The 15,163-nt window shown below is 41.9% G+C and overlaps 1 protein-coding gene across 10 annotated transcripts in view; it reads left to right on the top strand.

Moving 5' to 3' along the window:
* Positions 1 to 15,163, top strand: part of CTNNA2 (catenin alpha 2) — a 1,073,854-nt gene that overhangs the window by 944,338 nt on the left and 114,353 nt on the right. For all 10 annotated transcript variants that reach the window (XM_073897478.1, XM_073897482.1, XM_073897474.1 and 7 more), the window contains one exon: positions 14,941 to 15,033. In XM_073897478.1, coding sequence (XP_073753579.1) covers positions 14,941 to 15,033 — 93 coding nt within the window. The remainder of the gene's footprint in view (positions 1 to 14,940; positions 15,034 to 15,163) is intronic.

Raw genomic sequence — 15,163 nt, 5'->3', positions numbered from 1 at the left:
TATATATATATAGTATTTTTTTTTCCAGAAAGTAGAACAGGTGCAGTGTGGAGGAAATTCCTATTGGCTAGAGTAATCTAGAAGAGGGGCATGGCTGGGCCCCACTCTGAGTTTCTGATTTAACAGGTCTGGGGGTGGGAGGCATTGAGAATATGCATTTCTAATGAATTCCCAGGGGGTACTGATACTAGCCCTGGGTTAGATCAGCTTTATCTGAAATTTGCCTTATCTTAGGCACCACCTTGGGAGTCGTTTAGAAACAGGAATTGTCAGGCCCATTGCAGACCTCCAGAATCAGAATCTCCTTTGGTGAAATGTTTAGTCCACGCCCAAGAGGTACATCAGAATCTGTGAGAGTAAATCCCTGGCGTCACATTTTGTTGTTGTTGTTGTTAATACTTCCTGGGAGTTTTCAATGTGCATCCAAAGTTTAAACTGACAGAAATCAAAAGACCTGAATCCTGGCCTCCGTTTGACAGCAAATTAGCTGCATGACCACGGGAAGGTTTTCTAAGACCTTTAGAATAAATTTTCTTTTTGTAAAATGGCTGGAGGTGGGGCACATGGGAAAGGGAATAAGAGTTTGTTTGGACAAATCAGTAATTTTCAACCGGAGCTGTACACTTGAATCATCTAGGGGATTAAAAAAATGAAAATCTGATGTGTAAGCTCCACTCCAGAATCTCTGTGGTAAGGCCTGGGCATTGGAATTTTTTTTTTTTTTTTTAACTCTAGATGGTTAGAATGTGCATCTAAGGCTAGAACCATTGGATTAGAAGATTTCTAAAGTCACTTCTGAGTCCTACATCATATGTTCCTATGTGAGTTGGTCACTGACTTCCTACAGCCAGTGTCAAGTCTCTGAGGCTCAATTTTTGTGTCCAGCATCTTCTATCAAGTCACTCCTACCATGCTTTCGTATTTACTGTCTTGTAGTAGCTCACTTAATCATATAACAGGATTTAACCTTTTGTGGAACACTATTTGACACTGTGGTAACCTTTAGCCTTGTGATGGAAGTTAGGCATTCTATCTATTTTATAGAGGAGGATGTGCCAACTTAAACAGAACAATTTACTTGCCCACCTGGAAAAACTATGCAGTTTCACATCTGATGCTGGCTGCATTAGGCCAATACTTTTTAACTGCAGTGTGCCTGGGGGATTACCCGAGGAGTCTATAAAATGTGGACCGTGATTTAGCTGGTCTAGGACAGACTCAAAATTCTGGGTTTCTAACTATCCCCCAGGAGATGGCCCTCCTACTAGCCTGTGGACAATGCTTTGAGTCAAAGTTCTTCCCCATATTCTAGCGCTGTGAAACAGTGAGCCAGACTCCAATCTTTGGCATTATTATGGACCTAATATGTCCTGGCACATACAAGGTACAACCTCTACATACAACATACTCCTCCAAAAAAGTACTGTTTTCTTCAAAGTGGACCCTTTGTAAGTTTTAATTCTCTTTTTTTAAGATTTTATTTATTTGAGAGAGAGAGAGAGAGCATGGTGGGGGGGGGAAGGGGCAGAGACAAAGGTAGAGGGAGAAGCAGACACTCTGCCGAGCAGGGAGCCCAACATGGTGCTCTATCCCAGGACCCTGAGATCATGACCTGAGCTAAAAACAGACACTTAACTGACTGAGCCACCCAGGCACCCCTACCCTTTGTAAGTTTTGCACGTTTTCTAGAGATACTGTCTCCAACATGATTTTTTCTTTCTCTCCCCTCCTCTATGTGTACACACGATATTATTGCCTGATTGTCTGTGATTTCTTTTAAAAGCCCTAGACATATTCTTTGCAACGTTCCCTTTTTTTTTTTTTTAAGATTTTATTTACTAGAGAGCGCATGAGAGAGCACAAACAGGGGCAGGGGCAGAGGGACAAGCACACTCCCCACTGAGCAGGGAGCTAGATACCAGGCTCCATCCCAGGACCCTGAGATCATGACCTGAGCTGAAGTTAGACATTTAACCAGCTGAGCCCAGGGGCCCCTCTTTGCAACATTCTTAAACTTGGCAGGTTTTAGTCCCTGAGGATATATCAGATTTTTAGGCAAGCTATATCTGGTGAATTGTTGAATGATGTAATAGGGTTTAGGTAAATAAATATAAAGGAATGAGGAATAAAAAGATCCTTGCCTTTGAAGAACATTTCCCCAAGCTCTTTTCTGGTATAGTATAAGCACACAGGGCTTCATTGAACAGAGGCAAGGACATCCAGGACTGAAGCATTTGGAACAACTCCTACCCTGGTCTATGAGCAGACAGACACCAGAGAAGTCTTCATATTTATAAGCTTACCATACTGAGGGGGTTAGCAGACTTTTATTGTTCAAAGTACTAAATATTTTAGGTTTTGTGGGTCATATAGGCTCTCGCATATTTTTCTGTATGTTTTATTGAAGTATAATTGACATACAATGTTATTTTAGTTTCAGGTGTACAATATAGTGATTCAACAATTTTGCACCTTAGTCAGTGCCCACCACGCTAAGTATAGTTACCATCTGTCACCACACAATGTTATTACAATATTACTGACTATATTTCCTATGCTGTTCTTTTCATCTCCCTGACTTAGTTATTTTGTAACTGGAAGTTTGTTCCTCTTAATCTCCTTTATCTATTTTACCCATCCCCCACACACTTCCCCTCTGGCAAACACCAGTTCTCTGTATTTAAGAGTCTGTTTATTCGCTTGTTTTCGTATTTTAGATTCCAAATACATGTGAAATCATACAGTATTTGTCTTTCTCTGGCTGACTTATTTCTCTGTAGGTCTACCCAGGTCACAAATGGCAAGATCTCATTTTTTTTTTTTTATGGCTGAGTAATATTTTGTTGTATATGATTGTGTGTGTGCATGTGTATGTTCATAAAAAGATGTGATGTGATATATAGATAGGTAGACACTTAGGATGCTTCCGTATTTGGCTATTGTAAATAGTGTTGCAATGAACATAGGGTGCATACATCTTTTTGAAATAGTATTTTCGTTTTCATGAAAATACCCAGTAGTGGGATTATTAGATCATATGGTATTTCTATTTTTAATTTTTTGAGGAACCTCCTTACTGTTTTCCACAGTGGCTGCACCAGTTTACATTCCCACCAACAGTGCACGAGGATTCCCTTTTCTCCACATTCTCACCAAAACTTATTTCTTGTCTTCTTGATACTAGCCATTCTGACTGGTGTGAGGGGAATATCTCATTGTTTTGATTGCATTTGCTTGATGATGAGTGATGTTGACTGTCTTTTCATGTGTCTGTTGGCCATCTTTGGAAAAATGTCCAAGTTCTCTGCCTACTTTTTAATCAGATTGTCTGGTGTTGAGGTGTATGTGTATGTTTTAACGCTCTCTTATAAATGTAAAAACCATTCTTAGCTTGAAGATCATACAGAAACAAGCCACTAGTTATATTTGGCCCACGGACGTAGTGTGTTACTCCTATTTCATCAGCAGATAATGCCAACTAAAAAATAGACCTCTGTGTCTGCACAGTATTCTGTTGTGAAATAATAGGTATGAAGCCCTGTGAAAGTTAGAAGTTTACTCAGGCTTCAGGAGAATGTTAAAATAATAGTTGTAACTCTATCTTTTTTAGCTAAGAACATTTATGTTGACAGATACCCTTGAATATCTCTATAGCCCTCTTTCTCTCCCCTCCTCTATGTGTACACACGATATTATTGGTTTTCCCACAACAAGTGTACTTGCTACACCTGGATCCCATGGAGAAAAAAAATGCAAAGCTTATTCCAGGCAAAAGGCCACAGTTAAACAGCTAGGCTGGAGAGCGCAAAGCTAAACAGAAGCAAGATGTATAGAATTTCCTCATTAAGTGCTTCTCTCTGGGACTATTAGTCAGAACACCATCTTTAGCTTTATTTCACATAGCAGATTGAAAGGTCAAGCTGACTGGCCATTCACTCAGATGACTGATTCAGCTAGGAGGGAAAAAAAAAAATGACCCACTGAGAATGACAGCAAAAACCGTTCTGTTGTAGAAAGTTGCCAAGCTGTGGCACATTTGAAGGGTATTGTGGGGCTCAGCCTATTGCTGTGAGCAATGGTTATGAACATAATCATGACTGGGAGTTGACCTGAGCTTTTGCAGGCCCAGCTGTTCCTGCCATCTAGACCTGGCCATGGTCTCCTGAGGGCCTGCTGATGAAACCAGGATGCATCTGGGTCCAAACCTGGCCATGGCTCTGGACTGTGATGTTGGGCAACATCTGTTGCCCGACAAGGTGGAAGTGGCTACTTGAAGGTCACCTAAGAAGAACAGGAGTTCCATGAGGCAGAGCCCATTTGCACATGGCTCGCAGGTGACAGGACTAACCCTGCTGCCTACTCTGGGGCACAGCTCTGCCCTGCTCTTTGAGCAGCATGGAAATGTGTCCAATTTCAGAGGTGAGCAAGGCTCTGGAACATTTGCAGGCATAAGTAGGGGAAGTGGGGCAGTCAACAGGGGAGTTTCTAGCTTGGGAGAGATTTGTAAAAGCATTGGTTATCAATGAAATCAGGAGGCTTTAGCTGGCTGTGTTCTTGTAGGAAAGAGCTATAATTGCTACAGGTAATGATAGAAGTGAGGGAGAGGGTGCCCACCAGTATGATGATGCTAGATAGCTAGGCAAGAGCACTCATAGGTATTAAGCAAAGGAGAACCTGAAGCAGGATCGAGAATATGAAGGCAGGTCAAGCGAGCAGAACTGGGCTGAGAATGGACACACGTGACCAGCGATTGGAGAGTATTAATGTTACTACACGTGGATGGTTTTATTGGCAATGTGTCATGAGCCTGCGATGCAGCAGACCCTGGCAGCTCCCTCTCCACCCTTGTCACTGAGGGACCCGGACTACCACCACCTCGGGGTATGCGAATGGGTGGGCTTGCCCTTAGGGGAAAGCCCTAGAGAAGGGAAGCCGCGCTCTGTATTCACACAAGCTTGGATTCAGACTAAGGGGAGAACTGAAATTTGGTGAGAGAACTGGGGGAAGAATGAAATGAGAGATCTGAAATGAAAAGAAGAGCTGACAATCAAGTACAGATGAGATGGAGCAAGGAGATCTGAGGGACCAAGCCTGGAAAGATTCTGAGAGGTAATAAAGAGAAAAAAGAATGTATAGGCGCCTGAGCTGAGAAGGTGGCTGTTAAGGGATGGAGCTTGTTTGAAGGTCGTTTCAGTTTCTTCCCTTCTGTGGCCTAGGATCAGAGTTGAGTTACCTCCTATACCCCCTTGCTCTGGTCCACTTAGAGCCCTCCAAAGCTGTAGTAAGACAGGTTCCCAGGATTTTCCCTCAGAACAATGCGCATGCAGTGACCAGGCACATGCTTCTGCCAAAGAGCCACCGGGAGACCAGCATCTTCTGTTAGCTATACTCCAGGTCTTTGTCTTGAGCTCCCTGTGCAGACTGCTAAAGTCCATGGGGAGACCGAGTTTCAGGGGGTTAGGTGGAGTAGGGAGTAATGAAAGATAAAAGTGTATATCCAAGAAGGATGTGAATACAAACGGAAGGCTGAAAAATTGACCATGTTGGCTTATCCAAAGAAGCCCAGAAAGTAGAAAGTGATCCTCCTATTTCAGGAAGGGGTGGTTGATGAGGCTATACTGTGAGATAAGCCCAGGGCATTATTGACTCCTATTTGCTTCTCTTGACTGTTCACCAGAAAAGCTCTTGTGTAAATGCTTGGGGCAGTGGAGAATATCCTTGAGGTCCTTCCAGATGTCTCACCACGGTCCTCCTCTCAGCCCTCCTGCCCCCCACCCCGCCCTTGCCCCAATCTTTTTTTTTTTCTTTTTGGTTTTAGAGCTTACTGTTAGTAGATCTGGGAGGGGCACATATTTTTGTAGGCTAAGAATGTGAGTCCCTCTCTGATCTACTTGATTTTGTTAAATGCACTTGTGTCATAAATATAATACCTTTCCCAGAAGATGCATGGGCATGTTTGACAGGTCTGACAAAATTGACTGGTTGATTCTATCCAAGTTTTCATCTAAGCCAGGAGTTTGCGCTCTTCTATAAAGGGCTAGATAGGAAATACTCGTCGCCTGTGGGTATGTGAACCCTGGTGTAGCTACTCAAGTCCTCCCTTATAGTGCAAAGGCAGTCATAGGCAACATGCAAGTGAATGGGCAAGAATGTGCTCCAATACTACTTTATCTACCAAAACTGGTGGCCAGAGAAAGGAAAGACAGAAGAAATTTTAGATAAAGATGACAGAGCTTAAAGAAAGCTCCCTGTCCTTACATATTTCTCCAGTAGCTTGCATGGGGGCCCTGAAGTTTCTGCAATGTACATTTTTCCTTAAAATTCATAAGGACTTGAACATCTTAATTGGGTTAAGGTGTGATAGTAGGAGGAATGTATTAGAGAATGCTACATTTTCTTTAGGAGAAGAAAACAACTGCCTTTGTGGATAGTTACTTTGATTAATCAATTAGCGTCCTTTTTCTGGGTAAACTGTGGTAAGAGGGAGTAGGATTCGTTAGAGGTACGTGCAGGTGGGGCGGAAGGTAGGAAAACATCCAGGATAGGGAGGCTACCTTGGAACCACAAGATCTTGTATAGGGAGCTGTAGGGGCCATAAGGATGAATAAAACACAACCGTTCTCGAGAAGGTTGAAATTTAACCGAAGATGCATGATATCTGTATTTCTGTATATCTAATTGTGCGGGTATGGATTTAACCATCGATCTGCACACATCACAAATAATAAAACAAATAGCATGCGGGGGTGCCTGGGCGGCTCAGTCGTTAAGCGTCTGCCTTCGGCTTGGGTCATGATCCCGGGGTCCTGGGATGGAGCCCCGCATCGGGCATCCTGCTCCGCGGGAAGCCTGCTTCTCCCTCTCCCGCTCCCCCTGCTTGTGTTCCCTCTCTCGCTGTGTCTCTCTCTGTCAAATAAATAAAAGCTTAAAAAACAAAAACAATAGCATGTGGTAAGTAGTTACTAGTGGTGTAGGCAGTAAGCCTGAAGAGCTTTAGAAGAGAGATTTATTCCTATTGGCCAATGTGAATGGGAGATCTTCAGGGACATGTGGACTGTGAATTAAACCTTGGTGAGTTACTAAGAATTTAATGGATGGAGGCACCTTCCCCCCCCCCCCCGGAAAAAAACCCCAGAGGCATAAAGTAGAAGAAATTCCATCTTATCAAGATGGAATTCTGTGCAAAGGGGACTGAAGTCACAGAGTCAGAATCGGTTTGGATAGATGCCCTCTGAACTCTGGTTATGGCCTTGATTCCACACGTCCACCTGTTATCTTGGAATGGATGACCACGCTATACAGAGTAGATGCACTCATTTATTCATCTGGATCTTCTTTTGTAAAAGTTCCTTGACTTCCACTAAAAGCAAAGCACTGGTTGGTTCCAGCCTTCTCCACTGCCAGAGACAGATCCTGGAGCTCCGGGCCCCCTGGTACACAGAGGGCCATTCATTTCACATAGATTAAGGTCAACATGTTCTATTCACAGGAAATCAGACAAAATTACATTTAGGACATGGGACTCTGAGAAACTAAATATTAGTGGACCATAATAACTCATTTCCACAATGAAAGGTTAGAGAAAACAGAATCCCAGGAGACCTTCAGTAATTAAAATGGCATTATATTCACTGCATGATTTTAAATAACATATCCTAAGTCTCTCCTATCCTTTTCACATAACCACACATTATTGATGAACAGGCATCAAGAAAGCATTAGGTGATATTTTATTGCATTATTTTAAGCCACAGAGGTTTTTATATATGAAGGGTATAGATTTATGCTGATGATTCAGCTATGAAGCAAGCACATCCATTTGTTCATGAATGTGAACTGGTGATTACCTCCATTAAAGTCAACAGAGCAGACTGATCACTTTAATTTGGGCAGAGGCATGCAAACAGCATCTGCTAGTGGTATATGTACCTAAGAACACAAGCAAAAGAGCTGTTCTGCATCCCCGAGGAGCCCTAGGAGTGCAGATTTGTGTTCTTATAGGTTATAAGTATAGGCCAGGGTATGAAGTGTAGTGGGATCAGAAAGAAATTGCTGCCTAGTATCGGGTGGCAGGATTTTGTATAAATTTCATTAAGTATTCACTTCTCAATGCTGATTGGATGATAAACTACCAAAAGGATGGCACAGAGAACATATACCTGCTCCCAATTTTAGATCCTAGAACTCAGGGCCCTCTTAGGTATTACTAGGTTATGACAAGTTGAATGGTGCTCTGCTTTATACAGAGTGGAGGGAACCTGTGGGATTTAGTAAATTAAAAACTGGAATTAAGTATCCGTGATCCCAGCTATGTGCTAGGTGTAGTGAAGGCTTCTGTCCTGCAAGAATTCACGGTCTCACTGGGGAAACGTGAAGTGACTTTTTAAGCAGTGCTGATTTACATTTGTACTGTGTAGTTGGTTTAGAGAATGAAGGTTGGAGAGGCGTTCAGATGATGTGGTTATGGCCAAGAAGGCAAGGAAAAACAGTTTGAGTCTGGGACTTGACGTTAGTGACACTGGAGAATTAGCAATTCATTTGTTGCTAGTGGGGGGGCTTTCCGCAATCACTGTGGCCATATGTAAGCACGTGCTTTAACAGTTTCCCTGACTCAGAAAGTCTGTTTCTGACAGGAGCAAAAACTGGATGTCTAAAGATGTATGTTACTTTGTTCTTGGTAATAGCAAACACTGGAAACTCCTTTAAATGTATGACAACAGAGAATTGACTTCATCAAATAACAAAGCACAAATACTCAGGGGTCTTAGTCAATCATTAAAAAAATAATTACAAGTATATACAGAATCTGGAAAATATTTGTGATATAATAGATAAGCAGTGAAAAAGATGCAAACTGAGATTGCAGCTTTATAAAAATTATACATAATTGAAGGATAAGTGATATGAATGATTATATGGACAGTAGACCCCCCTTTATTCTCTATCACTGCTTCTATTTGACTTCCTTTGTAGTAATATTCACAATATGAACTTTAAAAATGCATTTGCATGTTTAATTCTACTGAAATACAAGCTTCTCTAGGAAATATGAGTCATATTTAACTTGTTCACCTCTGTATCTTCAATGTATGGTACATATTAGGCACTCAATATATGAAGGGTTGAATACATCAGTGATTAGATATTGTTATTAAAAATATTTCTTTACTTTTATAGTGACTTTTCAATAAAATGCACAATATGAGAATAACATTTATCAGCTCCTTACTGGGTGCTAGGTTAAGTACTCTAGTCATGTTTCATTTCAACCTTATCACCACTTTGTTGTTATTTTATAGTTCTATTTTATAGTGGACGAAATTGAGACTTTATGGAGGCAAAGTACCCTGCTCTGCTAGAGAGAATGAGAGTCACGATGTAAACCTCAGGCTACCGAACTCCATAGCCTAAGATGCTGACCATTTTATGATTTTGAAAATTAAAATATATAGAATAAATGAAGAGTTTCAGATGCTTTAGAGAAGTCGTTTAAAACAAGAGCATAAAAGTGTTTCTCACTTCCTCCTGTCCCCTCCCCCCACCTAGTGTCTCTTACTTCCCCCAGCTGCCAACCTCTACTGAGCCATCCTTCCCTGATCAAACGATCCCTGTTGGCTGTGTCCTGCAGCCTTCAGAACTTCAGTTACTAGCAGTCAGGTTGATAAACTCCTCTCAGTCTGAGCCAGCTGCATTTTAAAAGGATTCTATAATATCTCCACGTGGGAGACATGGCTACAAACACATTCTGGGACATCCAGACCTTTCGGGCTCTTCTCAAATCAAGTTGTGAAGGTGGCCATGAAGCCCACTCAGACATCCATTTCCGTGGAAGTCCATCATCATCTTAAGGTTGAATCCCTCTGTCTTAACATCAACTCCTTCTGTCTTGCCTCTCAGAGATTTCAGGGAAGTGTGTATCATTTTGTCTCTTACTGAATTAAAAAATCCCATCTGTAATACAGGAGGCATGTTCTGTAGAAGCCTACAAATTTGACCCAAGAGAGGCGTGTATGTATTAATGCTGTTTGTGTGCTGATCTTATCAGTGCAGACAACTGAGCAAATCTGCAGATGGAGACCATGGCACCCTTCATTGCCCTGATTGTTACAGAGAACAACAGTTGGTGTGGAATTTGTGTCATCATCTCTTTGTGGTTTTATATGGCTAGGTGACTGTGGTGACTAGGCATTCCATAAATCCCCTTCTAATAGTAAATAAGTTCATTTTATTCTCAAATTTATGATGATGATGCAATATTAACATGAGAAGCAAGCGCTTTATTAACCTCCGAATTGTTATCCTGCTTTATTTCAATAATGTGCTCTTCTTAAAACACTGCGATGATACCTGAGGCTGTAAAAATTAATGAAATGATAAAGTGTTTTGGGGGTTGAATGCACTGAATATGTGCTGGTGTTTGGAATTGAACAGAATTGAAAATATTAAAAAATCTAATTTGATTTCCAGGACCAGAAAAGAAGAAAATGTTCTCATTTTTTTCTGATGCACCTCCTATCACTTTGGAGTTAAATGCCTAAATACTTTATTAGCAGAGGTTTTTAATGTTTAATTAAAGATCAGCCTTCCAGGCATTTTGGCTTTTCTTGTAAATGTTCAAACAGGTCTATGGCATTTTTGAGACAGAGCTACTTTCAGTAGTGATGTCCACACAAAAACAAATTTCACAGCCAGGAGAGGCTGTTCATCTGGAGCTTTGAACTGCGTGGGTTTTGTTTTGTTCTGTTGTTTGGTGGTTAAAGACCTCTTGCATTTTTTTAAAAGATTTATTTACTCGACAGAGAGAGACACAGCGAGAGAGGGAACACAAGCAGGGGGAGTGGGAGAGGGAGAAGCAGGCTTCCCGCCGAGCAGGGAGCCCGACGCGGGGCTCGATCCCAGGACCCCGGGATCACGACCTGAGCCGAAGGCAGACGCTTAACCATCTGAGCCACCCAGGCGCCCCTACATCTTGCCTTTTAAATGATCGTGGTATATTTTTGTGAGGGCTCCAGGCATTTGTGATTTTGCCCATTTTAACTCTGCCATCGTTGTCTCTGGAATATCCACTTTTGGTCAACGGTGGCGATTATTGAAGGGTTAGGGAGTGGATCCCAATTGTACAGATTCCGTTCAAGGAGCAGGTTCCTTTCTTGATGGCATCCGTACCCGTTCTCCTTGCTGGCTTGTTGTCTTTCGAATCTTGCTGGTGCTCCTGTCCTTTGCTCCTGTCTTTACAAAGTGCGCCTCCACAACAGCCAAACATGATCATCTCTGAGCATCCTGACAATTGTGCTACTCAGGCAATCAGAAAAGACGCATTGGAAGATGGATATCCTACCTCTCCTTGATGAGCTAACGGACTCCCACCCAGGAGTACTGATCGTTCCTTTCTCTGGACTCCTAAAGCTCTTGGAGTCCACAGCACACAATTCAATGATGGCTGGAAGCTTCGTCCTTTTCCTCAGGATAACTGGTTTTTGAGACACTGAGTGAGAGATAGAAGACTCCAGAAGACTCGGCTCAGTCTTCCCAGCTTTTGCTTCCCCAAATCCATTGTTCTCAGAAGGTATAGAGGATTTCTTTTCCTAAGAGATTGCTGGGAATTTTTAGTTCGGTTAGCTAAACCAAGGAGCAATGCCACTCCTACTCGTGACGGAGTCTCTTTCAGAAATTCCCAGTCTAAATAGCCCAACATCTAATCGTTACTGATATGCTTTATTGTTTTCTAAGTTTCCAGGGCGGCAGATGACTCTTGTTGCCTCAGCTAAGCTATAAACAAATCAAGAACGAAGAAAGCAGAGGCCACAGGCAGCCCATGAATGTTACTTGCTTGATTGATTCAAACAGGTTTCAAAGTTTTATTAAATTTAATCATATTGGTCAACATCTTTTAGGTTGCAGCCTAGTAACACTAATCAATTAATGATCTATTGTCCATTTTTTTTTACTCACATGAATCTTTTTCAAATGTCTCATGATTCTAGTCCACCGATTTCTACCTGCCCCCCACCTCCCACTTTAGGAAGATCATCATGCTCAATTGGGTAAAGAAACAAGGTGTATGGGGGGAAAATCGTGACTTGAAAAATAGGACATTTTATTTTATCTGAGTTTCTAATATCCTACCATCAGAACTGTAGTTGAAGAACAGGTAAAATAGATCAAATATTTACGATGTGCAGTAAGTCTTGGACTGGTGCTGGAACGTTAGCTGGCATTTCAAGCTACAGTAATGATTGGGAACTGCCTCAAAGACCAAAACTCAGCATTGGGTGCCAGAGTTGTAGAAATCACAGTATATTAAAACCATGTTCAGGGTCACCATGATGCAAAGGGTCCAGGGAGAAGCAGAAAGGCAAGCCTAAAGAAGATAGAAATTCGGATGGAGTCCATGGCCAATTTAAGAGAAGTACACCTGACTGTGTTTGGAGATACTGAAATCCTAAGCATCATGTTGGGAATATTTTCAGAGTGTTTGAGAATACAATACAAGGTAAATAAAATCCTGATTTTAAGTGGACTTAAATAGTACATTGCAGAGTGGAAGCTGCCAGACTTGAGGATTTATGGATCAGTAAATTAAAGAGAATAATTAAAGGACCACCAGGGGTTGCCAGCTCTTAATTTTTTCTAGGTGTTATTCGCACTGTTTCCCCCCTAATTAGATTATACTGGGCAATGAGGTTCCCACATTAGATCTAAGCCATAATAGAGTTTATTTAAACAAAGAATGAAGACACATTTCAAAAGATACACAAAGAAAAGTTGATTATCACCATGCAGAAGTTACTGGTTGGCATCTCCTTCACTCGGGATCTGATCCCCTTTCTCTCAGCCCTCAGGCTCCCTTGTTGTCATATATAGAGCCACCTGCCAAAGTCTTCAGCTGAAGTCCAGGGCTGTGCAAAAGTGTGACCTCAAGTCTCACACACCAAGCAAGGATGATAGAGAGCAAACAAAACCATCTGAAATCCTCATTTCACAAAGTGGAAGGCTGTCCAACAGCAGAAATAGGAAGAATTTAATTGAAGATTAAAAGAATTATAAATTAAATACATATATCTTTCTGGAAAATTCACCCCATCCTGACTTTTGTTCATGCCACTGTAAACGGGGACACTGCATTCTGGACTCAAACAACAGACCCAAATATAGGAATCATTGTTGAGTACCATGGTGTTGGCAAATATCTGCTGGAAGGTAATACAAACTTTGTTTAGCCAGATTGAAGGGGTAGTTCAGCTAGATCTTTGAGAGTATCTTTATGATGTATTCCACATAATATATGTAATATAAAAGCTATTAAAAGCACTTCTTTAATTCAATACACACATGTTGAGCACCAATTCTATATCACATACTTAATGTGGCTCTTGGAATATAAAATGCACTCGAATATAAATATAACAAAGACTAATAAAATGTGGAGTGGAGACAATAGAACAAAAAAAATCGAGAACCTGCATTATTCTTGCTCTGCCTCCAAGAAGCCTCATGGCGCTGGGCACTTAGTATCCTATAAATGGGTACAGTAAGGCATATTTGTCCTTAAAAACAGACTTAATTTTCACCATTTTACTGAGTTTTAAAAATATCTGAAGAATCAGAGGCAGACTGTAAAATATAAGAAGCTGATAATGTTTGGAATTCCACCCGTGATGTCTCGTAGTACATATTCTCACTGCGATAGACTTCAAGTGTTCTTCCTTAAAAGCTTCAAAAATGGGACTCTTAATACTAATGACTTATTGAGGTCATCTTTGAAAGTATTCCTAGTATCACCATCTACCCATCTCCTTTTGCTGATAAGAACACAGTCCTCCAGATGTGAAGTGACTGTGTAACTAGTTAGTGGGTAAGCCTCCTGACCTCCAGTTCCTTGCTTGCTTTTGCGTTTGGAACTACACACATGTGCTGTGCATTTCAATCTCCCAGAGCATTAAGGCGTGGTAGGGAGGCAACCTGGTTTTGGAGAGCCGAGGCAGCAGGATACAAGAGGGCAGGTGGCCACAAGGCTCAGGGGATTCTTGCTCTGCTAATCACTTTTTCTGCTTGCCCTGCAGCTCCTGGCCCTGACGTCCCTCCTCTGCTCTTTTGCCCTTGCTAATCCCCATCTTCTTGTTCTCTTGGCACGAGCCTGATTGGACTGATCAGTGTTTTGATGGTGGCTTTGTGTGCTGTGACCTTGGCCAATCAATCTGACCAGCTCTCCCTCCTTCAAGAGGAGGAATGACATAAATTGAAATGCTCGACCAGGGAGCTTGAATTCAGTGCAGCTGTTTGGGCTGGCATTTTATTTTTAAAAATCAAAATTGAATGCCTTTATACTAGACCCACATATTCCAATTTGTTGTACACTCTTTCATTGCCTCCTGGATTAAGTCAGCCTTTTCTGTGGGTTTCTCAGGACTGCCTGGACCCTGAAAGCCCTTGAGTGGGCTACTCGTGGACTAACTGTTTTCCTGACAGACTCCAGCAGGCAGATAAGGATTCCTTTGGGTAGAACTCTCTCATTTTCAGCTTCCTGTGAGTCTCTTTTAAATCTAAAGTGCACTGTAGTGTTTCCCTCATTGGTCAGAGTTAAGCACTCGTATGGCCAAAATCATAGTGTTCCACACTCCACGGGGAGGGTCAGAAGGCTCAATCATGAGAGTGTAGGTCATGAGACCAGTCCGTAGGGGAAAATAGATCAAAGCAACCCAGTTAAAATGCATTATTGTGTGTGCTTGAAGCAATGATTTGCTCTTAGCACTCTGCTTTTCTGGCATACATGTCTAATGTAACATGAGAACTAGTAATATTTGGTAAATCACTGAAAGGTGCCCTTACTTGTGGCAGGATTCCCCCGGATGCAGGACTCCAGAGAAGGTATCAGGTCATGCAACAGTGTACTTCCCCTTTGCCCCAACATGCCTTTCACTCCAATCCTCTTCCGTCCAGGTTGCCAACTTAGCCTGTTCCATTTCCAACAATGAGGAAGGGGTAAAATTAGTCCGGATGGCAGCCACCCAGATTGACAGCCTGTGTCCCCAGGTAAGCCTCATTCACTTTGTTTCAAAAGCCCATTGGTGGCCTAACACTCAGGGTCCTTGCCAGTCAGGCCCTCCTGTCTCTTCCTGACTTGCCTTGCCATCATTCTGGGGCTGTTTCAAGGTCTATCTTT

This window comes from Callorhinus ursinus, unplaced genomic scaffold, assembly GCF_003265705.2.
Source record: "Callorhinus ursinus isolate GAN/ISIS: 27379988/994484 unplaced genomic scaffold, GSC_fseal_2.0 scaffold10, whole genome shotgun sequence".
In the NCBI taxonomy this organism is placed as follows: domain Eukaryota; kingdom Metazoa; phylum Chordata; class Mammalia; order Carnivora; family Otariidae; genus Callorhinus; species Callorhinus ursinus.
Note: the sequence above shows the minus strand (reverse complement) of the source record. Positions and strands in the feature narration are given on the sequence as shown.